This window comes from Prionailurus bengalensis, chromosome A1, assembly GCF_016509475.1.
Source record: "Prionailurus bengalensis isolate Pbe53 chromosome A1, Fcat_Pben_1.1_paternal_pri, whole genome shotgun sequence".
Classification (NCBI taxonomy): domain Eukaryota; kingdom Metazoa; phylum Chordata; class Mammalia; order Carnivora; family Felidae; genus Prionailurus; species Prionailurus bengalensis.
The window spans coordinates 143,901,253-143,925,755 of record NC_057343.1 but is presented as its reverse complement, the minus strand read 5'-3'; the positions used below and the strand labels follow the sequence as shown (position 1 = coordinate 143,925,755).

General features: G+C 38.4%; 1 protein-coding gene across 2 annotated transcripts in view; it reads right to left on the bottom strand.

Moving 5' to 3' along the window:
- The window catches only part of JMY (junction mediating and regulatory protein, p53 cofactor), a 106,509-nt gene that overhangs the window by 60,012 nt on the left and 21,994 nt on the right, over positions 1 to 24,503 (bottom strand). For both annotated transcript variants that reach the window (XM_043592828.1, XM_043592829.1), the window contains exon 2: positions 4,743 to 4,916. In XM_043592828.1, coding sequence (XP_043448763.1) covers positions 4,743 to 4,916 — 174 coding nt within the window. The remainder of the gene's footprint in view (positions 1 to 4,742; positions 4,917 to 24,503) is intronic.

The following is a 24,503-nucleotide window of genomic DNA, read 5'->3' as shown; positions in this document are numbered from 1 at the left end:
AATACAAGGATAAAGAGAAAATTCTGAAAGCAGCGAGGGATAAACGTGCTCTAACATATAAAGGGAGACTGATAAGACTCGTGACGGTTCTCTCTACTGAAACTTGGCAGGCCCGAAAGGAATGGCAGGAAATCTTCAATGTGAAGAACAGAAAAAAATACGCAGCCGAGAATCCTTTATCCAGCAAATCTGTCATTTAGAATAGAAGGAGAGATAAAGGTCTTCCCAAACAAACAAAAACTGAACGTAATTTGTCACCACTAAACCAGCCCTACACGAGATCCTAAGGGGGATCCTGTGAGACAAAGTACCAGAGACATCGCTACAAGCATAAAACATACAGACATCACAATGACTCTAAACCCGTATCTTTCTATAATAACACTGAATGTAAATGGATTAAATGCGCCAACCAAAAGACATAGGGTATCAGAATGGATAAAAAAACAAGACCCATCTATTTCCTATCTACAAGAGACTCATTTTAGATCTGAGGACACCTTTAGATTGAGAGTGAGGGGATGGAGAACTATTTATCATGCCACTGGAAGCCAAAAGAAAGCTGGAGTAGACACACTTATATCAGACAAACTAGACTTTAAATTAAAGGCTGTAACAAGAGATGAAGAAGGGCATTATATAATAATTACAGGGTCTATCCATCAGGAAGAGCTAACAATTATAAATGTCTATGCGCCAAATACCGGAGCCCCCAAATATATAAAACAATTACTCATAAACATAAGCAACCTTATTGATAGAATGTGGTAATAGCAGGGGACTTTAACACTCCACTTACAGAAATGGATAGATCATCTAGACACACGGTCAATAAAGAAACAAGGGCCCTGAATGAGACATTGGATCAGATGGACTTGACAGATATATTTAGAACTCTGCATCCCAAAGCAACAGAATATACTTTCTTCTCGAGTGCACATGGAACATTCTCCAAGATAGATCATATACTGGGTCACAAAACAGCCCTTCATAAGTTTACAAGAATTGAAATTATACCATGCATACTTTCAGACCACAATGCTATGACGCTTGAAATCAACCACAGGAAAAAGTCTGGAAAACCTCCAAAAGCATGGAGGTTAAAGAACACCCTTCTAAAGAATGAGTGGGTCAACCAGGCAATTAGAGAAGAAATTAAAAAATGTATGGAAACAAACAAAAATGAAAATACAAGAATCCAGACGCTTTGGGATGCAGCGAAGGCAGTCCTGAGAGGAAAATACATGGCAATCCAGGCCTATCTCAAGAAACAAGAAAAATCCCAAATACAAAATCTAACAGCACACCTAAAGGAACTAGAAGCAGAACAGCAAAGGCAGCCTAAACCCAGCAGAAGAAGAGAAATAATAAAGATCAGAGCAGAAATAAACAATATAGAATCTAAAAAAACAGTAGAGCAGATCAATGAAACCAAGAGTTGGTTTTTTGAAAAAATAAACAAAATTGACAAACCTCTAGCCAGGCTTCTCAAAAAGAAAAGGGAGATGACCCAAATAGATAAAATCATGAATGAAAATGGAATTATTACAACCAATCCCTCAGAGATACAAACAATTATCAGGGAATACTATGAAAAATTATATGCCAACAAACTGGACAACCTGGAAGAAATGGACAAATTCCTAAACACCCACACACTTCCAAAACTCAATCAGGAGGAAATAGAAAGCTTGAACAGACCCACAACCAGCGAAGAAATTGAATCGGTTATCAAAAATCTCCCAACAAATAAGAGTCCAGGACCAGGTGGCTTCCCAGGGGAGTTCTACCAGATGTTTAAAGCAGAGATAATACCTATCCTTCTCAAGCTACTCCAAGAAATAGAAAGGGAAGGAAAACTTCCAGACTCATTCTATGAAGCCAGTATTACTTTGATTCCTAAACCAGACAGAGACCGGGTAAAAAAAGAGAACTACAGGCCAATATCCCTGATGAATAGGGATGCAAAAATTCTCAATAAGATACTAGCAAATTGAATTCAACAGCATATAAAAAGAATTATTCACCATGATCAAGTGGGATTCATTCCTGGGATGCAGGGATGGTTCAACATTCACAAATCAATCAACGTGATACATCACATTAATAAAAAAAAAAAGAGAGAAGAGGGGCGCCTGGGTGGCTCAGTCGGTTAAGCAGCCGACTTCGGCTCAGGTCATGATCTCATGGTCCGTGAGTTCGAGCCCCGCGTCGGGCTCTGTGCTGACAGCTCGGAGCTTAGAGCCTGTTTCGGATTCTGTGTCTCCTTCTCTCTGACCCTCCCCCATTCATGCTCTGTCTCTCTCTGTCTCAAAAATAAATAAACGTTAAAAAAAATAAAATAAAAATTAAAAAAAAGAGAAGAACCATATGATCCTGTCAATCGATGCAGAAAAGGCCTTTGACAAAATCCAGCACCCTTTCTTAATAAAAACCCTTGAGAAAGTCGGGATAGAAGGAACATACTTACACATCATAAAAGCCATTTATGAAAAGCCCACAGCTAACATCATCCTCAATGGGGAAAAATTGAGAGCTTTTTCCCTGAGATCAGGAACACGACAGGGATGCCCACTCTCACCGCTGTTGTTTAACATAGTATTGGAAGTTCTAGCATCAGCAATCAGACAACAAAAGGAAATCAAAGGCATCCAAATTGGCAAAGATGAAGTCAAGATTTTGCTTTTTGAGGATGACATGATATTATACATGGAAAATCCGATAGACTCCACCAAAAGTCTGCTGGAACTGATACATGAATTCAGCAAAGTTGCAGGATACAAAATCAATGTACAGAAATCAGTTGCATTCTTATACACTAACAATGAAGCAACAGAAAGACAAATAAAGAAACTGATCCCATTCACAATTGCACCAAGAAGCATAAAATACCTAGGGATAAATCTAACCAAAGATGTACACGATCTGTATGCTGAAAACTATAGAAAGCTTATGAAGGTAGTTGAAGAAGATATAAAGAAATGGAAAGACATTCCCTGCTCATGGATTGGAAGAATAAATATTGTCAAAATGTCAATACTACCCAAAGCTATCTACACATTCAATGCAATCCCAATCAAAATTGCACCAGCATTCTTCTCGAAACTAGAACAAGCAATCCTAAAATTCATATGGAACCACAAAAGGCCCCGAATAGCCAAAGGAATTTTGAAGAAGAAGACCAAAGCAGGAGGCATCACAATCCCAGACTTTAGCCTCTACTACAAAGCTGTCATCATCAAGACAGCATGGTATTGGCACAAAAACAGACACAAAGACCAATGGAATAGAATAGAAACCCCAGAACTAGACCCACAAACGTATGGCCAACTCATCTTTGACAAAGCAGGAAAGAACCTCCAATGGAAAAAAGACAGTCTGTTTCACAAATGGTGCTGGGAGAACTGGACAGCAACACGCAGAAGGTTGAAACTAGACACTTTCTCACACCATTCACAAAAATAAATTCAAAATGGATAAAGGACCTGAATGTGAGACAGGAAACCATCAAAACCCTAGAGGAGAAAGCAGGAAAAGACCTCTCTGACCTCAGCCGTAGCAATCTCTTACTCGACACATCCCCAAAGGCAAGGGAATTAAAAGCAAACATGAACTACTGGGACCTCATGAAGATAAAAAGCTTCTGCACAGCAAAGGAAACAACCAACAAAACTAAAAGGCAACGAACGGAATGGGAAAAGATATTTGCAAATGACATATCGGACAAAGGGCTAGTATCCAAAATCTATAAAGAGCTCACCAAACTCCACACCCGAAAAACAAATAACCCGGTGAAGAAATGGGCAGAAAACATGAATAGACACTTCTCTAAAGAAGACATCCAGATGGCCAACAGGCATATGAAAAGATGCTCAACGTCGCTCCTCATCAGGGAAATACAAGTCAAAACCACACTCAGATATCACCTCACGCCAGTCAGAGTGGCCAAAATGAACAAATCAGGAGACTATAGATGCTGGAGAGGATGTGGAGAAATGGGAACCCTCTTGCACTGCTGGTGGGAATACAAACTGGGGCAGCCCCTCTGGAAAACAGTGTGGAGGTTCCTCAAAAATCTAAAAATAGACCTACCCTATGACCCACCAATAGCACTGCTAGGAATTTACCCAAGGGATACAGGAGTGCTGATGCATAGGGGCACTTGTACCACAATGTTTATAGCAGCACTCTCAACAATAGCCAAATTGTGGAAAGAGCCTAAATGTCCATCAACTGATGAATGGATAAAGAAATTGTGGTTTATATACACAATGGAATACTAAGTGGCAATGAGAGAGAATGAAATATGGCCTTTTGTAGCAACGTGGATGGAACTGGAGAGTGTGATGCTTAGTGAAATAAGCCATACAGAGAAAGACAGATACCATATGGTTTCACTCTTATGTGGATCTTGAGAAACTTAACACAAACCCATGGGGGAGGGGAAGGAAAAAAAAAAGGTTAGAGTGGGAGAGAACCAAAGCACAAGAGACTGTTAAAAACTGAGAACAAACTGAGGGTTGATGGGGGGTGGGAGGGAGGGGAGGGTCGGTGATGGGTATTGAGGAGGGCACCTTTTGGGATGAGCACTGGGTGTTGTATGGAAACCAATTTGACAATAAATTTCATATACTGAAGGGGGGGGGGGGGGAAGCTCCTCTTATAATTAAGATGGATGGCCAGCCGGGCTGAGACTATAAAACAGGGAGGCTACTGTGTAGGTTAAAAAAAAAAAAAAATACCTTTATCTGCTGTCTCCGTAGCATGGCAAGTTCTCTCATGTCTCGGAATGGCTGTAGTAAATACTGATATAGTTCAGTTGTGGCTTCTGCAAGGCTGCTATACGCTTCATCCTCCATTTGATACAAGTCCAGAAGCTCAACCATGCTTTCTGTATTCTTGTGCTTATCCAACAGCTGTGGAACAAGAAAGTTTTATTATAAAGAAATCTGATTATAATAGCCTATAAACATTTGCTTTTAACTCCCTCTCTTATCATCTTACAACCCTGGAATATTGAAACACAGATGGAACGAAAGGGACTAAATGCTTTCCATAACTCATCTCCATGCCCCAAGATGTGTTACTACTCAAGACCATGGCCTCAATCAGCTTTTCAAACTGCTCTCAGTTTTTCATAACTGAAAAAACTCTGAAAAAAGCTCTCAGCTTTTCATAACTCATCTCCATGCCGCAAGATGTGTTACTACTCAAGACCATGGCCTCAATCAGCTTTTCAAACTGCTCTCAGTTTTTCATAACTGAAAAAAACTCTCTGAAAAAAGCTCTCAGCTTTTCATAACTCATCTCCATGCCCCAAGATGTATTACTACTCAAGACCATGGTCTCAATCAGCTTTTCAATACTGCTCTCAGTATTATTCCTGTTGTATTTCCTGGGACTCCATACTATCTATCCACCTAGGCTTATATCCTTACAAAATTTTCCCCCACCTATGTCATAGCTTTCTCTGTTTTTATATGAAAAAAAAAAAAAATGGGAGTTGGGGGAGTCACATGGATGGCTCAGTCAGTTAAGCGTCCAATTTTGGCTCAGGTCCTTCCTGATTTTGCAGTTAGTGAGTTTGAGCCCTGAATCACACTCTGCGGTCAGCACAGAGCCTGCTTGGAATCTTCTGCCTCATGCTCTTTCTGTCCATCTCCCACTTGCTCTCTCTCTCTCGCTCAAAAATAAATTAAAAAAATGTTTTTCATTGCTAATATACACAGTAGTTAGTTATCAACCCCTGGCAATATTATTTACTAATTTCCCCAAATCTCCTTGCCACTCTGCTCCTCCTCCCAGTTTGGAACATTCCCAAATTAACTTTTGATAGCACAATGTAAGAATTAGAGAACTCAGTGACTCATTAAAAAGGAGTAACATCTGAACCATAGGGGTCCCAGAAGATGAAGAGAGAGAAAAAGGGGCAGAAGGTTTATGTGAGCAAATTATACCGGAAAACTTTCCTAATCTGGAGGACACAGATGTCAAAATCCAAGAAGTACATAGAACTCCCACTAGATTCAACAAAAAATGACAATCAACAAGGCATATCATAGTCAAATTTCCAAAATACACAAAGAAAGAATTATGAAAGCAGCAAGGGAAAAAAAAGTCCTTAAACTATAAAGAAGACAGATCAGGTTCACAGCAGACCTATCCACAGAAACTTGGCAGGACAAAAACAGGAGTGGCAGGATGTATTCAACGTGCTGAATCGGAAAAATACACAGCCAAGAATTCTTAATCCAGCAAGACTGTCATTCAAAACAGAGAGAGCAAAAGTTTCCCAAATGAAAACTAAAGGAGTTTGTGACCACTAAACCAGCTCTAGAAGAAATTTTAAGGGGGATGCTTTGAGTCGAAAAAAGACAAAACAAAAAAGACCAAAAGCAACAAAGACTAGAAAGCACCAGCGAACATCATCAGAAACACCAACTCAACAGGCAACACAATGGTGCTAAATTCGTATCTTTCAGTACTCACCCTAAATGTCAATGGACTAAATAAATGCTCCACTGAAAAGACACAGGGTATCAAAATGGATAACAAAACAAGCTGTTTAAAAGAGACTCATTTTAGACCTGTAGATTAAAAGTGCATAGAGACCCAGCTATCATGCTAATGGTTGTCAAAAGAAAGCTGGTATAGGCATATTTACATCAGACAAACTAGATTTTTAAATAAAGACTGTAACAAGAGATTAAGAAGGGCATTATACCATAAGGGGCCTATCCACCAAAAATATCTAATAATTGTAAATATTTATGCCCCAATGCCGAAGCACCCAAATGTATAAATCAATTAATCACAAACATAAAGAAACTCATTGTGGGGCACCTGGGTGGCTCAGTTCATTGGGCAACTGACTTCAGCTCGGGTCATAATGTTACAGATCATGAGTTCGAGCCCTCCGTCGGGCTCTGTGCTGACAGCTGAGAACCTGGAGCCTGCTTCGGATTCTGTGTCTCCCCCTCTCTCTCCCCCTTCCCGGCTCACGCTCTGTGTCTCTTTGTCTCTCAATAACAAACATTAAAAAAAATGTTTTTAATAAAATAAAAATAAAGAAACTCATTGATAATAATACAATAACAATAGGGGACTTCAACACTCCACTTACAACAATGGACATATCATCTAAGCAAAAAATCAACAACGAAACAATGGCTTTGAATGACACATGGGACCAGATGGACTTAAGAGATACATTCAGAGCATTTCATCCTAAAGCAGAATACACATTTTTTGAGTACACATGGAACATTCTCCAGAATAGATCACATACTGGTACACAAATCAGCCTCAACAAGTACAAAAAAATCGAGATCATACCTTACATATTTTCAGACCACAACGCTGTGAAACTCGAAATTAACCACTAGAAAAAATTTGGAAAAACCATGAATACTTGAAGATTAAAGAACATCCTACTAAAGAATGAATGGGTTACCCAATAAATTAAAGTGCAAATTAAAAAGTACATGGAAGCCAATGAAAATGAAAACATGACAGCCCAAAACCTCTTGGATGCAGCAAAGGTGGGCATTAAGAGGGAAGTATATAGCAATCCAGGCCTTCCTAAAGAAGAAATAAAGGTCTCAAATACACAAACTAACCTTACACATAAGAAAAACTGGAAAAAGAAGAGCAAATAAAGCCAAAAAACGAGCAGAGAAAGAGAAATAATAAACATTAGAGCAGAAATCAACAATATCAAAAACAAAAACAAAAACCAGTAGAACACATCAATGAAACCAGGAGCTGATTCTTTGAAAGAATTAACAAAATTGATAAAACCCTACCCAGTTTGATCCAATAGAAAAAGGAAAGGACCTCAATAAATAAAATCACGAATGAAAGAAGAGAGATCACAAACAACACCGCAGAAATACAAATGATAGTAAGAGAATATCATGAGCAATTAATTATATGCCAAAAAATTGAGCAATCTAGAAGAAATGGACAAATTCCTAGAAACATATGAACTACCAAAACTCAAACAGGAAGAAACAAAATTTGAACAGACCCATAACCAGTAAAGAAACTGAATCAGTAAATCTCCAAACAAGAGTTCAGGGCCAGATGGCTTCCCAGGGGAATTCTACCAAAAATTTAATGAGGAATTAACACCTATTCTTTTGAAGCTGTTCCAAAAAACAGAAATGGAAGGAAAGGTTCCAAACTCATTTCTACGAGGCCAGCATTACCTTGATTTCAAATGCAGACCAAGACCTCACTAAAAAGGGGAAATACAGACTAACTTCACTGATGAACATGGATGCAAAAATTCTCAACAAGATACTAGCAAAACAGATCCAATAATACACTAAAAGAATTATTCACCACGATCAAGTGGGATCTATTCCTGGAATGCAGGGATGGTTCGGTATCTGCACATTAATGTGATATACCAAATTAATTTTAAAAAAGGTTAAGAACCATATGATCCTCTCAATAGAGAGTGAGCATTTGATAAAACCCAGCAAGCTTTCTTGACAAAAACTGCTGATAAAAAAAAAAAAAGTTGCTGATAAAGTAGGGATAGAAGGATCATACCTCCAGATCATAAAAGCCATATACAAAAGACCCACCACTAGTATCATCCTCAATGGGGGAAAAACAGAACTTTCCCCTAAGGTCAGCTACACCACAGGGATGTCCACACTCGCCACTGTTATTCAACATAGTATTGGAAGTCTTAGTCTCAGGAATCAGGCAACACAAAGAAATAAAAGGCATCCAAATCATCAAGGAGGAAGTCAAACTTTCACACTTCGCAGAAGACATGATACTCGATGTGGAAAAGCCAGAAGAGTCCACCCAAAACCTGCTAGAACCAATACATGAATTCAGCAAAGTCGGAGGATATAAAATCAATGTACAGAAACTGGTTGTATATCTAAACAATGATGAAGGAAAAAGAGCAATCAAGGAATTGATCCCATTTACAACTGCAGAGCCTCAGGCTACACAGCTTTCTAGACTACTCACTCCACAAAGACTGACTACTGTGCAGAGTTACACCGGTAGTGGACAGCAGAAGAAAATCCTAACTTCAATTTCCAGGACTAGCACAGGCCCTCTCTCATTCTCCATTGTGCCTGTTTTGCCCTTCCTCTTCTTCATTCCCTTTATCTGCCTGGGCCTTCTTGGCATCACTTAGCACAGTAACTAAAGTTACTACTACAAGAACTAAAATTAGGCTTGGAGGCATCTGGCTGACTCATTGGAGGAGCGTGTGACTCCTGATCTCAGGGTTATGGATTTGAGCCCCATGTTAGGTGTAGAGATTACTTTAAAAAAACAAAAACAAAAACATAAACTTTAATTTTTTAAAATGTTTATTTTAATTTTGAGAGAGACAGAGACAGAGCATGAGCAGGGGAGGGGCACAGACAGACAGAGACACAGAACCCGAAGCAGACTCAGATGGGGGGGGGGGGGGGGGGAGAAGAAGGGGGCTGAACTTGGGAATGAGGAGATCATGACCTGAGCTGAAGTTGGATACTTAACTGACTGAACCACCCAGGTGCCCCTACACTTTCTTTGTTTTATCTCCCTGAGTTCTACCAGATTCTAAATGAAGACTGGCCAAAACCCTTGTGTTTCTGGCAGAGAATGAGTAGTGTGGCCATTCTGCAATATGCTCAGGGATCATTCCATCTTAACAAGGCCTGTCCTCAAGAAAAACTATTTTACCATAGCCTTATGTACTAGGGTTTCACCAGACCCTAAATGACCTAGGGAAGAGAAATGCTCAACTCCTGTCTCACTAAGGAGTGGGGGTTGAGAAGTGGGATACTGAGGAGCACTTGTGAAAGTAATAGTCACAGGGTACAGACAGGTTAAAAAGTATTCATAAGTCTGTGATTAGCACTTCCCCTAATTCCTTACCGTTGCATCAGCAGACCTCCCATGTAAAAGGAGAATAAAACCAAAAAAATTTCATACCTTAGGTTTTTATTTAAGAACTAACTAGGGAAGGAGCACCTGGGTGACTCAGTCAATTAAGTGTCTGACCTTGGCTCAGATCACAATCTCATGGTTTGTGGGTTCAAGCCCCGTGTCGGGCTCTGTGCAAACAGCTCAGAATGTGGAGCCTGCTTCAGATTCTGTCTCTCCCCATCTCTCTGCTCTTCACCTGACTCTCTCTCTCTCTCTCAAAAATTAACAAACATTTAAAAAATTTAGAAAAACAAAATTACAGGGCATATTAGAAGTACAGTTTGAAGAGATAAAGCAAGCATCAAGACCATATGCAGGTATAGCAGGGATATGGGAACTATCAGACTGGGAATTGAAACTATAACTGATATTCTAAGGGAACTAATGGAAAGGCAGACAATATGCAAGAATGAACATATGAAATGTAAGCAGAGAGTTGGAAATACTAAGAATCAAAAGGAAATAAAATGAAAAAATACCTTTGGGGTACCTAGGTAGCTCAGTTGGTTAAGCATCCAACGCTCTTTTTTTTTTTAATTTTTATTTATTTTGAGAGAGTGAGTGTGAGCAGAAGGACAGAGAGAGACACACACACAGAATCCAAAGCAGGCTCCAGGCAACTAACAGATAATAGTTTGCTCAAAATAGTAGCCATAATATATCCAGCAATTACATCTTATGCATTAATAAGATAAATTAAAAAAAAAAAAAAACCCGACAGAAATGTTAAAAGGGATAGGAGGGAAGAACTGGGAACACCTTGTTACCAGGAACCTGTGCTACAATATCAAGTGCAACAGAACTATTTGAAAGAAAGCTTGGTTAGTATTGCAAATGTATATCCCAAAATTGAATGCAAGCACTAAAAAAAGTTTAAAAAAGTATCACAGATATGCTAAATTGAGGATATACTAATTGATAAAAAACCAGAATATAAGATGCTTAATTAATACCAGAATGCTCAAAGAGTGGAAGATGGATAAAAGAAAAAAACAACATGGCAATAAACAGAAAATAGTAACAGGATAGATATTACTCCAACTGAATCAATAATCATTTTAAACATCGATGTTTAAAATACACCAATTAAAAGACACTGTCAGGTGAATATAAAAACAAGATCCAACTATATGTTGTATAGAAGAAACTCACTTTAAATACACACACAGATAGGTTAAGGTGATAAAAACATACCATGCTAACACTAATCAAAAGAAAGTTGCAGTAGTTATATTACTTTCGACAAAGCAGACCTTGGAGCAAGGAAAATTATCAGAAAAAGGAGATCGGATAGAACTACAAGGCTATGATACGTGGAGACTTCAAGACCCCTTTATCAATAATGGACAGAGCCAAGAGTCAGAAAATCAGTAAGGATATAGGTGAACTCAACAGCACCATGAATCAACTGGACATAATTGACATCTATTAACTACTTCATCCAACATATTCTTCTTGAGCTCACATGGAACATTTACCAAGACAGATCACATTCTGGGCCTAAAACACACCGTAACAAATTTGAAAGAAGTCACATGAAGTATGCTCTCAGACTAAAATGAAATTAAGCTAGAAATCACTAACAGAAATATTGCTAGAAATCCCTAAAACACCTGGAAATTAAAGAACATATTTTTTTTTAATGTTTATTTATTTTTGAGACAGAGAGACAGAGCATAAACGGGGGAGGGTCAGAGAGAGAGGGAGACACAGAATCCGAAGCAGGCTCCAGGCTCTGAGCTGCCAGCACAGAGCCCTAGCGGGGCTCGAACTCATGGACCGTGAGATCATGACCTGAGCCGTAGTCGGACGCTTAACCAATTGAGCCACCCAGGCGCCCCAAAGAACATAATTTTCAACAGTAGCTGGATCAAAGAAAGTCAAGAGAAATTTTAAAATATTTTTAACTAAATGAAAACAATTTATCAAAAATTCTGGGATGCATTAAAGGTGCTTAGAGGAAAGTTTATAGCACCGAATGCATATATTACAAAAGTCTAAATCCAATAATCTAAGCCTTCACCTTAGAAAACCAAAAAAGCAAATTATAATTTTAAGAGTACATAAGAATAAAATTTAGAGTTTAAATCAGTGAAATTAAAACGGGGAAATCAATAGAGAACAATGAATAAAAAAACTCTGGGTCTTTGAAAACATCAATAAAGTTGATAAACCTTTATCAAGGTTAGCAAAGAAAAATAAAACAGTTACTAGAAAAATGGACCTAACTACTGCTGCCATTAACTTTAAAAGGAATATTAAGAAGATCTCTACGCCCACAAATTCAACAACCTAGGTGAAATGGATGAATTCCTTACAAGATACACTCTAATAAAACTCACACCCAACAACAGATAATCAGAATAGGCCTATTACGTACTCAAGAAGTTGAATTTATAATCAGTAACCTTCCAAATTAGAAAATACCACGCAAGTCCAGACAGGTTCACTGGTAAATTCTCCCAACCAAAACATTACAAGAAAACTATAGATCAACATCGCTTATGAATGTAGATGCAAAAATCCTCAACAAAGTATTAGGGAGGTATATCCAACACTCTATAAGAAGATTATATATTACAACCAAATGTGATTTATTACAGGTATGCAAGACTGGTTCAACATTTTAAAAAAACAAATCAATGTAACCCATCACATTACAGTCTAAAGAAAAAAAAAATCATATGACATCAATAGATGCAGGAAAAGTAGTGGAAAAAACCCAACACCATTCATGAAAAACACCACTAGCATACTAGGAATATAGGGAAACTTCCTTAACTTGATAAAGAACAACAAAAAACCTAGAGCTAACATTTTTAACTGTGATAAACTAGATGCTTTCCCTTAAGGGACAAGGCAAGGATGTCCCCGCGCATCATTCCTATTTAACATTGTACTGGCAGTCCTAGCTAATGCAATTAAGGAAAGAAATAAAAGGCATACAGATTGGGAAGAAACAACTGTCTTTATGTGGATGACACTGCTGTGTAGAAAATCCAAAGGACGAGACAAAACAAAAACAAAAAATCCCACAAAACACAAAACCTTCCACATATCATTTACATTAGAAATAAAAAAAAATGAAACACATATCAATCAATGCACAAGATCTGTATGAGCAAAGTTACACAACTTTGATTAAGGAAATCAAAGATCAAGACAAATGGAAAAATATTCCACATATATGGATTGGAAGATTACTGTTGTCAAGATGTCAGTTCTTTCCATCTTGATCTATAGACTAAATGCAACGCCAATCAAAGTATCATCAAGTTATTTTGTGGACATTAATACGCCAATTCTGTAGTTTATACAGAAAGGCAAAAGACCCAGAACAGCCAACCCAATATTAAAAAACAAAGTCAGAGAATTGACACTATACAACTTCATTAGTCACTAGAAAGCTACAGTAATCAAGACAGTGTGGTAATGAAAACACATCAACAGAGCAGAGTCCAAAACAAACCCACAGTCCAGTAAACTTTTGACAAAGGAGCAAAGGCAATTCAATGAAGAAGAGTCTTTTCAACAAATGATACAGAAACAAATGGGCATGCACATGCAAAAAGGGGGGGGACCTTATACCTTGCACAAAAATTAATGCAAAATGGACCATGAAAACTATAAAACTCCTAGAAAATAGGAGAAAATCTTGGTGACCTTGGGTTTGACCGATGTTTTAGACATAACACTAAAAGCACAATCCATGAAGAAAAAAATTATTAAGCTAGACTTTGCTAAAACTAGTAACTTCTACAAAAGACATACAAAAGAATGAAAACACAAGCTACAGACTGGGAGAAAACGCTTGCAGAATACATTTCTGATAAAACACTGTTAATGCAAAATATACAAAAAAAACCTCCCAAACTCAACATTATGAAAGCAACCCAGCAGTTTGAATAGTGGTGCGATGAAGTAGGAGGTGGGATCTCCCTGGCTATCTGACTAATCTTTTCTCTGCCTTGTTTGAGCTTGAGCAGAATTTGAGATGGTAAGGCTGGGAAGGATTCCGGAAAGGCCAAGACAAAGGAGGTACCTGAATTGGCAGGAAATGCATCAAAAGACTTGAAGGTAAAGTGTATTACCCCTGGTCACTTGCAACTTGTTATTCGTGGAGATGAGGAATTCTCTCATCAAAGCTACAATTGCTGGTGGTGGTGTCATTCCACACATCCACATATCTCTGATTGGGAAGAAAGGACAACAGAAGACTGTTTCAAGGATGCCTGGATTCCTTATTATCTCAGGACTCTAAATATTCTTATCTCAGGACTCTAAATACTCTTAATAGCTGTCCAGTGTTGGTGATTCCAGTGGACTGTATCTCTGTGAAAACACAATTTTGCCTTTTTGTATTGAGCAAGTTGGAAGTTTAATTCGCTTTCCAACCAACCAAATTTCTGCATTCGAGTCTTAACCATCCATATTTAAGTGTCACTGGGGTTTCAAAGAAGCTACTGATTCTGAAGTAGTGGGTTTTGATTGAGTTGATTGTTTTTAAAAAACTGTTTGAATTTTAATTGTGATGCAGAAGTTATAGTAACAAACATTTGGTTTTGTACAGACATTATTTCCACTCCAGTGGATAAGCTCAATAAAGGTCATATCCCAAACTAAAAAAAAAAAAAAAAAAAAAAAAAAGGCAACCCAATTTAAAAATGAACAAAAGATCTGAAAACATCTCAGGGCACCTGGGCGGCTGAGGTGGTTAAGTGTCTGACTCTTGGTTTCAGCTCAGGTCATGATCTCACAGTTTGTGGGTTCAAGACCCATTTTGGGCTCTGTGCTGACACTACAGAACCTGCTGGGGATTCTCTGTCTCCCTCTCTCTGCCCTCCTCTACTCACATTGTCTCTGTCTCTCTCAAAATAAATAAACTAAAAAAGAACTTCCAAATTAAAAAATAAAAAAATCTTTAAAAAAAAAAGATCTGAAGATATCTCATCAAATAAGATATACAGATGTCAGGTAAGCAGAGGAGATGTTCAATATCATACTATCATTTGGGATCTACAAATTTGACCAGTGAGATGCCACTACAGATCTGACAACACCAAATATTGGCAAGGAGGTGGAGCAATCAGAATTCCCACTCACTGCTGGTGGTAATGTATTCTTATCATCTGTTTTTAGACATGTGCACATCAAGGATTATTAGAGCTTCTTAGAGAATTAACCCTTTCATTATTATGTAATTCTCTTGATCCTTCATAATTTTCCTTGCTCCAAAGTCTGCTTTGTCTCAAATTAATATACCTACTTCACATTAATATAGCTACTTTAGCTTTCCTTTGGTAAGTGGTAGCATGGTATTTCTTTCTTAGAAAACTAAATATATTCTCACCATATAATCCAGCAATCCTGCTCCTTGATATTTACCAAAATGAGATGAAAACCTAAATCCAAACAAAACCTGCACATAAGTATTATAGGAGCTTTATTCATAAATGGAAACTTGGAAGCAAGAGATATCTTCCAATAAGTAAATGGATAAACTGCGATACATCCATATACTGGAATACTCATTCAACAATTTAAAAAAATGAGCTGTCAAACTACAAAGACAGGGAGGAACCTTAGATACATACTGGTAAGTGACAAGAAGTCAATCTGAAAAGGCTACATATTGTCTGATTCCAATTACATGACATTCTGGAAAAAGCAAAACATAGAGACAGTAAAAAAAAAAAAAAATAATAATAATAATCACTAGTTGCCAGGAGTTGGAGATGTAGCACACCCCAATGAATGAATAAGGGAAACATGGTATTTTCAGAGCAGCGAAACTGTTCTTTCTGTATAATATTGTAATGGTAGATACAGACATTCTGCACTTACCAGAATTGCATAACACAAAGAATGAACTCCAATGTAAACTATGCACTTTAATAACAGGGGAGACTGTGGACAGGAGGGGAATAAATGAGAACTCTATTTTCTGCTCAATTTTTCAGTAAACTTAAAATTGATATAAAGCAAAGCCTATTAATTTTTAACTGATACAAACCTTTTTTTTTTAAGAGACAGAAAGCCAAAATCAAGTTGGATACTCAACCAACTGAGCCACGAAAATACCCCTAAAGATAATTTTGTATTTCACCGTATGTGTGCTTATTTTTAAAGTCAACCAACAACAGGGGCGCCTGGGTGGCGCAGTCGGTTAAGCGTCCGACTTCAGCCAGGTCACGATCTCGTGGTCTGTGAGTTCGAGCCCCGCGTCAGGCTCTGGGCTGATGGCTCAGAGCCTGGAGCCTGTTTCCGATTCTGTGTCTCCCTCTCTCTCTGCCCCTCCCCTGTTCATGCTCTCTCTCTGTCCCAAAAATAAATAAAAGTTGGAAAAAAAAAATTTAAAAAAAAAATAAAGTAAAACAACAAAAAAAAAGATTTAAAAATAAATTCATAATAACGTATTAACACTGATTTTCATCTCTGCTAAGTCCTATTATTTCATAAGGTGATCAGATCAATGTCTTTTTCTGCTTTGTTAACAAGTAGTTTTTACTTGTTTGGTTTTGTTAGTTTGTTTTAATGTAAGTCAACTAGAACAAAAAGAATCAACTCAGATATCAGTGACTAAACCGGTAACATATATGGGGCACCTAGGTGGCTGAGTAACTTAAGCATTCAATTTTGGCTCAGGTCATGATCTGTGGTTCCCAAGTTTGAGCCCCGCGTCAGGCTTTGTGCTGACAGTAAGCCTGGAACTTGTTTCAGATTCTGTATCTCCCTCTCTCTCTGCCCCTCCCCACCTCAAAAGTAAACATTAAAAAAATTAAACTGATAATATATAAATGATTTAAAGATGTGGAAAGAAGCCAGGCCAAGTTGGATCTTGCTTTATGCTGAAAGCGAAGAGCTATCATTAAAGGTTTTTTGTTTTATTTTTCCCTCTCAAGACCTCTCTGGTTACAAGAAAATATCAGGGAATACTTTCCCAGGTAAAAGAACCTTATCTGTGCTCTGAATGATGAAAAGACAAACTAGACAAAGTGGGAAGGGAAGATGGGTCAGAAAGACAGAGAGGAACGTCTATGCAGACCATAACACATGGTTAACAAACTGGAGAATAGAAAGGGAGAACACAACGGAAGAATTCTGGAGACACTAACAGACCCGGCTAGCCTTGAGTTATACAACGACAATGAGAAAATATTGGAAGGGGGCACCAGTGTGCTTGCAGAGGGATCAGTTCACAGGCTCCTAGATGAGTCCATGAAAGTTGGTGGAAGCTTACATTTTGGGGTAGAGAAAAACAAGATTCAAGAAATGCTTTGGAAATAAAAATCAACAGTACTTGGGCAAAGACTACTAGGCTTCTGACACTAATTGAGACAAACAAAGGAAGAGAGACAAGTTTTTAGAGGCAATGATTAACAGATTCAGAGACACTATATCCAAATTGTTTTAGATATGCAAGAGGAGAGGTCATATAGGGGATGTACAACATCCAAGATAAACTATCTTTAAGAGGTCTAAAATCTAGGAGCGCCTGAATGGCTCAGTCGGTTGAGCGTCCGACTTTGGCTCAGGTCATCATCTCACAGTTCATGGGTTCAAGCCCGGCATTGGACTCTGTGCTGACAGCTCAGAGCCTGAAGCCTGCCAAGGATTGTGTCTCTCTTTGTGCCCCTCCCCTGCTCGTGCTGTCTCTCTCAAAAATAAACATTAAAAAAAAATTTTTTTAAGTCTAAAATCTAAATAGGGAAGCAAAGCAACAGATATAAAAGTAAAATACTGATTATTAAAGACAGTAAAATTTTAGAGAAAAGATGGATTAGATAGAGGAGGCTAGAGCAGTTGGAAAAGGTGTTCTAAAGCTAGGATTTGAACTAGGTCTTGAAGGATGGGAAGTGCTGGGTAGGTGAAGGAGAGCAGCCCAGACTTGAGAAATCATGTGAATAAAAGCATTTCAGATGAGAATTCTGGGTAGGATGAATGAGGTAACCAACTGTTATGTTCCCTGAAGTCTACCTACAAGGTACACACTAGGGAAAAGAGCATCACACTGAGTCTGTAAATGCAGCACATTCCAATGAGCAGTGAAACCACCTATGGAATAGGAATAAAGAATGTTGTCTGTGGTCAATTCGCCCTCTTTAATTTTTAGTTGGCAGAGTTCAACTTAGCTAAATAACTATATTTAAATGATGGTCATTTAGTACCTTGGTACTCAAAATATGCTCTGTGACTAGCAACACCAGCATCATGTGCAAACTTTTTAGGAATACAGAACCCCAGGGGCTACTCCAGATCCACAGAATCAGAATCTGCATTTTACTTAAGATTGTCACGTGTTGAGCTGCACACCAAAGTTTGAGAAACTCTGCTTCCGTAACACCTTAATATGCCCATATTAACAACATGAGGCAGAAGCATAAGTGAGTGGCAGGGCCGGCTGATGGTAACAAGGCTGAGAGGCTGTTCACAGAGCAAGTTGAAGGTGAATGCCAGAGGAATTTAGATCTCAGCTAAAGAGTATTCCAGTAACTCAACTTTCCACAAGTGGACCTTCTGAAAGTCATGATCTTCTTCAAAAAGATCCTCCTTGTGAGAAAAACAAACTTTTGCCCAGTTATCCTCTTGAATTACCAGAATAAAATCTCCAGTTCAACCAAGATAAAATGAATTTCCCAAACTCAGAAACATGCAGGATCTATTTACTCCACCATAATTACAAATGGAATTCAAGGCAGGATAGTGGATTCAGCCTCTTCCATTTAAGATCAAACCTTTCACTGACGATTTTGAGGGCTAATGATGAGACTACTGGATTTGAAGATATTAATGACCCATCAGAAAGCTAACTAATGGCTAACATTAACAACTCAGGCAACAACAGATGTTGGCGAGGATGTGGAGAAAGAGGATCTCTTTTGCATTGTTGGTGGCAATGCAAACTGGTGCAGCCACTCTGGAAAACAGTATGGAGGTTCCTCAAAAAACTAAAAAGAGAACTACCCTATGACCCACCAATTGCACTACTAGGCATTTATCCAAGGGATACAGGTGTGCTGTTTAGAAGGGACACATGCACCCCCATTTTTATAGCAGCACTATCAACAATAGCCGAAGTATGGAAAAAGCCCAAATGTCCATCGATGGATGAATGGATAAAAAAGATATGGTGTGTATATATATATATATATATATACACACACACACATATACACACACACACACACACACACACACACACACACACACACACAATGGAGTAGTACTTGGCAATCAAAAAGAATGAAATCTTGCCATTTGCAACTACGTGGATGGAATTGGAGGACATTATGCTAAGTGCAACTGGTCAGAGAAAGACAAATAACATATGACTTCACTCATATGAGGACTTTAAGAGACAAAACAGATGAACCTAAGGGAAGGGAAGCAAAAGTAATATAAAAACAGGGAGGGGGACAAAGTATAAGAGACTCATAAATATGGAGAACACAGGGTTACTGGAGAGGGTGTGGGAGGGGGCATGGGCTAAATGGGTAAGGGGCATTAAGGAATCTACTCCTGAAACCATTGTTGCACTATATGCTAACTAATTTGGATGTAAAAATTTTAAAAATAATATAAATAAATAAATAAATAAATAAATAAATAAATAATAGTGAACTAATGGGAGAATCACACTTGATGATGGAATGTAAACTTGATTAACTGTTGTCTATTGTGCCATTCATGAAAACAGAGGGGCAGCATCTCGTGTTCACGACACAACATTAAAACAGAGACACAAGAAAAAATGAACAATAACATGAGGTTAAAAGTCTCTGTAGTTATACAGACAATGGCAGATCTATTTTTTTTTTAAGGTTTTATTTTATTTTTTGAGAGACAGATCATGAGCAGGGGAGGGGCAGAGAGAGAAGGAGACACAGAATCTGAAGCAGGCTCTAGACTCTGAGCTGTCACCACATGGCCTGACATGGGGCTCAAACCCACAAACAGGGTATCATGACCAAAGCCGAAATCGGACACTCAACCAAGTGAGCCACCCCCACGCCCCTAAATTTTCTTTAATCAAAAATTTTCCCTCTCATTTACTATTAGATCAATTAGCACTATAGGCATACCTCTTTTATTTATTGTGCTTCCCTTCACTATACTTCAGGTATTTTTGCTTTTAACAAATTCAAGGTTTGTGGCACTCCTGTATCATTCAAGTCTATCAGTGCCATTTTTACAACAGCATGTACTTCATGTCGGTCATATTTTGGTAATTTTCACATTATTTCAAGGTTTTTCATTATTATTATCTTTGTTAGGTGATCTGTGATCAGCACTTTTGGATGTTGTTACTGTAATTTTTTGGGGGCACCATGAACCACACCCACACAAGATGGTGAACTGAACTGACAAATGTTGTATGTTCTGAGTGCTCTCCCAACTTTCTGCCTCTCCTCAGGCCTCCCTATTCCGAGACACATCAATACAGAAATTAGCCTAATTAATAGCCCTACAATGGCTTCAGGGTGTTCAAATGAACACAGTCACATGTCTCTCACTTTAAATCAAATGCGAGAAATGATTAAGCTTAATCAAGAAGGCATGATGAACACCAAGAGTGACCTCTCAGAGTTAGCCAACTTGTGAATGTAAAGAAAGACTTAATAAAGGAAATTAAAAGCACTATTCAAGTGAACACACCAATGATAAGCAAAATAGCCTTACTGATATACAGAAAACTTTTAGTGGCCTGAGTAGATCAAACCAGTCACAACATTCACTTAAGCCAAAGCCTAAATCCAGACAAAGCCCGAACTCTTTTTAATTCTTTGAAGGCTGAGAGACATAAGGAAGCTGCATAAGAGCAGTCTGAAGCTACCAGAGGTTGATTTTCATAAGGTTTAAGGAGAGAAGCAGTCTCCCTCATAATATAAAGGTTCAAGGTGAAGCATAAAGTATGCACATAGAAGTTACAGTAAGTTGTCCAGAAGATCCAGCTAAATAAAGTAAATCATGAAGGTGGCTACATTAAACAACAGAGTCCCAATCAGACAAACAGTCTTAGATTGTTACATTAGAAGAAGATGCCTTCTGGGACTTTCATAGCTAGGGAAGAGAACTTAGTGCCTGGCTTCAAAGTTTCAAAGGATAGACAGACTAACTTTCTTGTTAACAGTTAATGCAGCTGGTTGAAGCCAATGCTCACTTCACTTACCATTCCCAAAATACTAGGGCCCTTAAGAATTATGGTAGATCTAGGGGCGCCTGGGTGGCGCAGTCGGTTAAGCGTCCGACTTCAGCCAGGTCACCATCTCGCAGTCTGCGAGTTCGAGCCCCGCGTCAGGCTCTGGGCTGATGGCTCAGAGCCTGGAGCCTGTTTCCGATTCTGTGTCTCCCTCTCTCTCTGCCCCTCCCCCGTTCATGCTCTGTCTCTCTCTGTCCCAAAAATAAATAAACGTTGAAAAAAAAATTAAAAAAAAAAAAAGAATTATGGTAGATCTACTCTGTGCAAATGCCAAAGTGTAGCCTGGATGACAACACATCTATTGACAATATGGTTTACTGAGTACTTTAACCTCACTGCTTAAAATATCTTCTGCTCAGAAAAAACAATTCCTTTCACAACATTGCACATGGACAATGCACCTGTCACCTATGAGTTCTCATGGAGATGAACAGTGAGATTAATATACTTTTCATGCCTAACACTACATCCATTCTGCAGCCCATGAATTAAGGAGTAATTTTGACTTTCAAGTCTTATTCTTTAAGAACTACGTTTCACAAGACTATAGTGGCAAAAGATAGTGATTCCTCTATAGATCTGGGCAAAGTCAAGTGAAAACCTCTGGAAAGGATTCACCATTCCAGACACCGTGAAGAACATACACAATTCATGGAAAGAGGTCAAAATATCAACATGCACAGGAGTTTGGAAGAAGTTGATTCCAATCTCATGAATAATTTTGAGAGGTTCAAGACTTTGGTGGAGGAAGTAACCGCAGATGTGATGGAAACAGTAAGAGAACTAGAATTACAAGTGTAGCCTGGGGCACCTGGGTGGCTCAGTGGGTTGAACGTCCGACTTCAGCTCAGGTCATGATCTCCCAGTCTGTGAGTTCGAGCCCCGACTCAGGCTCTGTGCTGACAGCTCGGAGCCTGGAGCCTGCTTCCCATTCTGTGTCTCCCTCTCTCTCTGCCCCTTCCCTGTTCATGCTCTGTCTCTCTGTCAAAAATAAATAAACATTTTTTTTTTTAATTTAAAAAAAAAAAAAAAGTGCAGCCTAAAGACGTGATTGAATTGCTACAATTTCGTGATAAAACAGATGAGGAGCTGCTTCTTATACATTAGCAAAGAAAGTGGTTCCTTGAGACAGAAGATGCTATAATGACTGCTGAAATGACAACACAAGATTTAGTATATTACTTACTCTTAGGTAATGAAGCAAGAGCAGTGTTTGAGAGAAGTGACTCCAATTATGCAAGAAGTTCTAATATGGGTAAAATGTTACCAGTCAGTAACAGAAACTACAGAGAAATTGTTCACAAAAGGAAGAGTCAATTGATGCAGAATACTTCCCTTGTTGTCTAATTTTAAGAAACAGCCACACGGGGCGCCTGGGTGGCTCAGTTGGTTGAGCGTCCGACTTCAGCTCAGGTCACGATCTCACGGTCCATGGATTCGAGCCCTGCGTCAGGCTCTGGGCTGATGGCTCAGAGCCTGGAGCCTGCTTCCGATTCTGTGTCTCCCTCTCTGTCTACCCCTCCCCCGTTCATGCTCTGTCTCTCCCTGTCTCAAAAATAAATAAACGTTAAAAAAAAAAAAATTAAAAAAAAAAAAAAAAGACAGGTAAAGGGTGACAAATAAGTCTGGTCTTTTCTTTAGCACTGGCCAGGATCTTATCTCCAGTATGTAAGCCTTCATGTATTCAGTGAAGGTGGAAGTTTAAAGGCAATGGCCACTGATTTGAGACCATCAAATTAACTCTCTTCATTCTGATGACATGCTTGCTTTTTTTTAAATTATTATTAGCTTTTTACTCCTACAAACAAACAATAAAATGATCATAAAGATATTCTAGTTCTGGGGCACGTGGGAGACTCAATCAGTTAAGCAACCTACCCACTCTTGATTTCAGCTCAGGTCATGATCTCATGGTTTGAGAGTTTGAGCCCTGCATCACACTCTGTTCTGACAGCAGGAGGCCTGCTTGGTGGTATTCTTGCTCTCTGCCCCTCCTCCACTCTCTCTTCTCAATAAACTTCTTTTTTTTTTTTTTTTTTAATTTTTTTTTTTTTTTAACGTTTATTTATTTTTGGGACAGAGAGAGACAGAGCATGATCGGGCGAGGGGCAGAGAGAGAGGGAGACACAGAATCGGAAACAGGCTCCAGGCTCTGAGCCATCAGCCCAGAGCCCGACGCGGGGCTCGAACTCACGGACCGCGAGATCGTGACCTGGATGAAGTCGGACGCTTAACCACTGCGCCACCCAGGCGCCCCTCAATAAACTTCTAAAAATATTAAAAAATAAAAACTGGCAATTTAAGAATGTAATTTAGAATAAACTGAAAAATTGCAACAGAAAAAGCATTCAATAAGCTTAGTTATAATTTGTATGCAGAAACCAACAACCCTATTATAGTAAAAAACAGCTAGCAAGGATTCCATTTACAACAAAACCGCAACAAAAACAGAAAAATAGTAATAAACTTAAACCTCTTAAGAGGTTTATATAAACACATAAAATGTTTAAAGGTACCAAAAGATGATATAAATTTAAGACTAATAACAAAACTATCAATTCTTACTAAATTAATCTATAAATTCCACATGGTAAAAAAATAACTTGACTTTTTTATTGCATAAGAAAAGGCCAATTTTAAAGTTAAAAAAAAAATCTAGGGCGCCTGGGTGGCTCAGTCGGTTGAGCTTCCAACTTGGGCTCAGGTCATGATCTCACGGGTGCTGAGTTCAAGCCCCGCACTGGGCTCTGTGCTGACGGCTCAGAGCCTCGAGCCTGCTTTCAGTTCTGAATCTCCCTCTCTCTCTGCCCCTTCCCCGTTCACATGCTGTCTCTCTCTCAAAAATAAGCATTCAAAAAAATTAAAAAAAAATTTTTTTTTAATTATGAAGAGTAACTATAGAGAGGGCAATGGCCTTATTATTTGTATTATTACTATTGATATTATTTGATAAAAGCATCAAATACAAATACAATGAATTATTAAAGAGTTCAGCTATATCAAAGTTTAGTGGACAATAAATATGATCATTCAAGAAATTGTGTGGTAACTCTCATTTATCAGGAAATACAGTAAGATGGATCTGTATCTTTTTCCTACACCAAAATAAATCTCAGCTAGATCAAGAATGTAAATGCAAATAACAAAATCATAAAACTAGGAGAAAACATGTAGGGTTTTGTTTATTTGTTCTTGCTTTAAATAATCTCATCATGAGAGGCTTTAAAGCATGACTCAAAATCCAGAAACTATCAAAACAGACTAATAAATTTTGCTGCAAAAATTTTCATCTGGCTACAAAGGCATACAAAATAAAATCAAGAGGCAAATTATTTTTAAAATTTTTTTTAACATT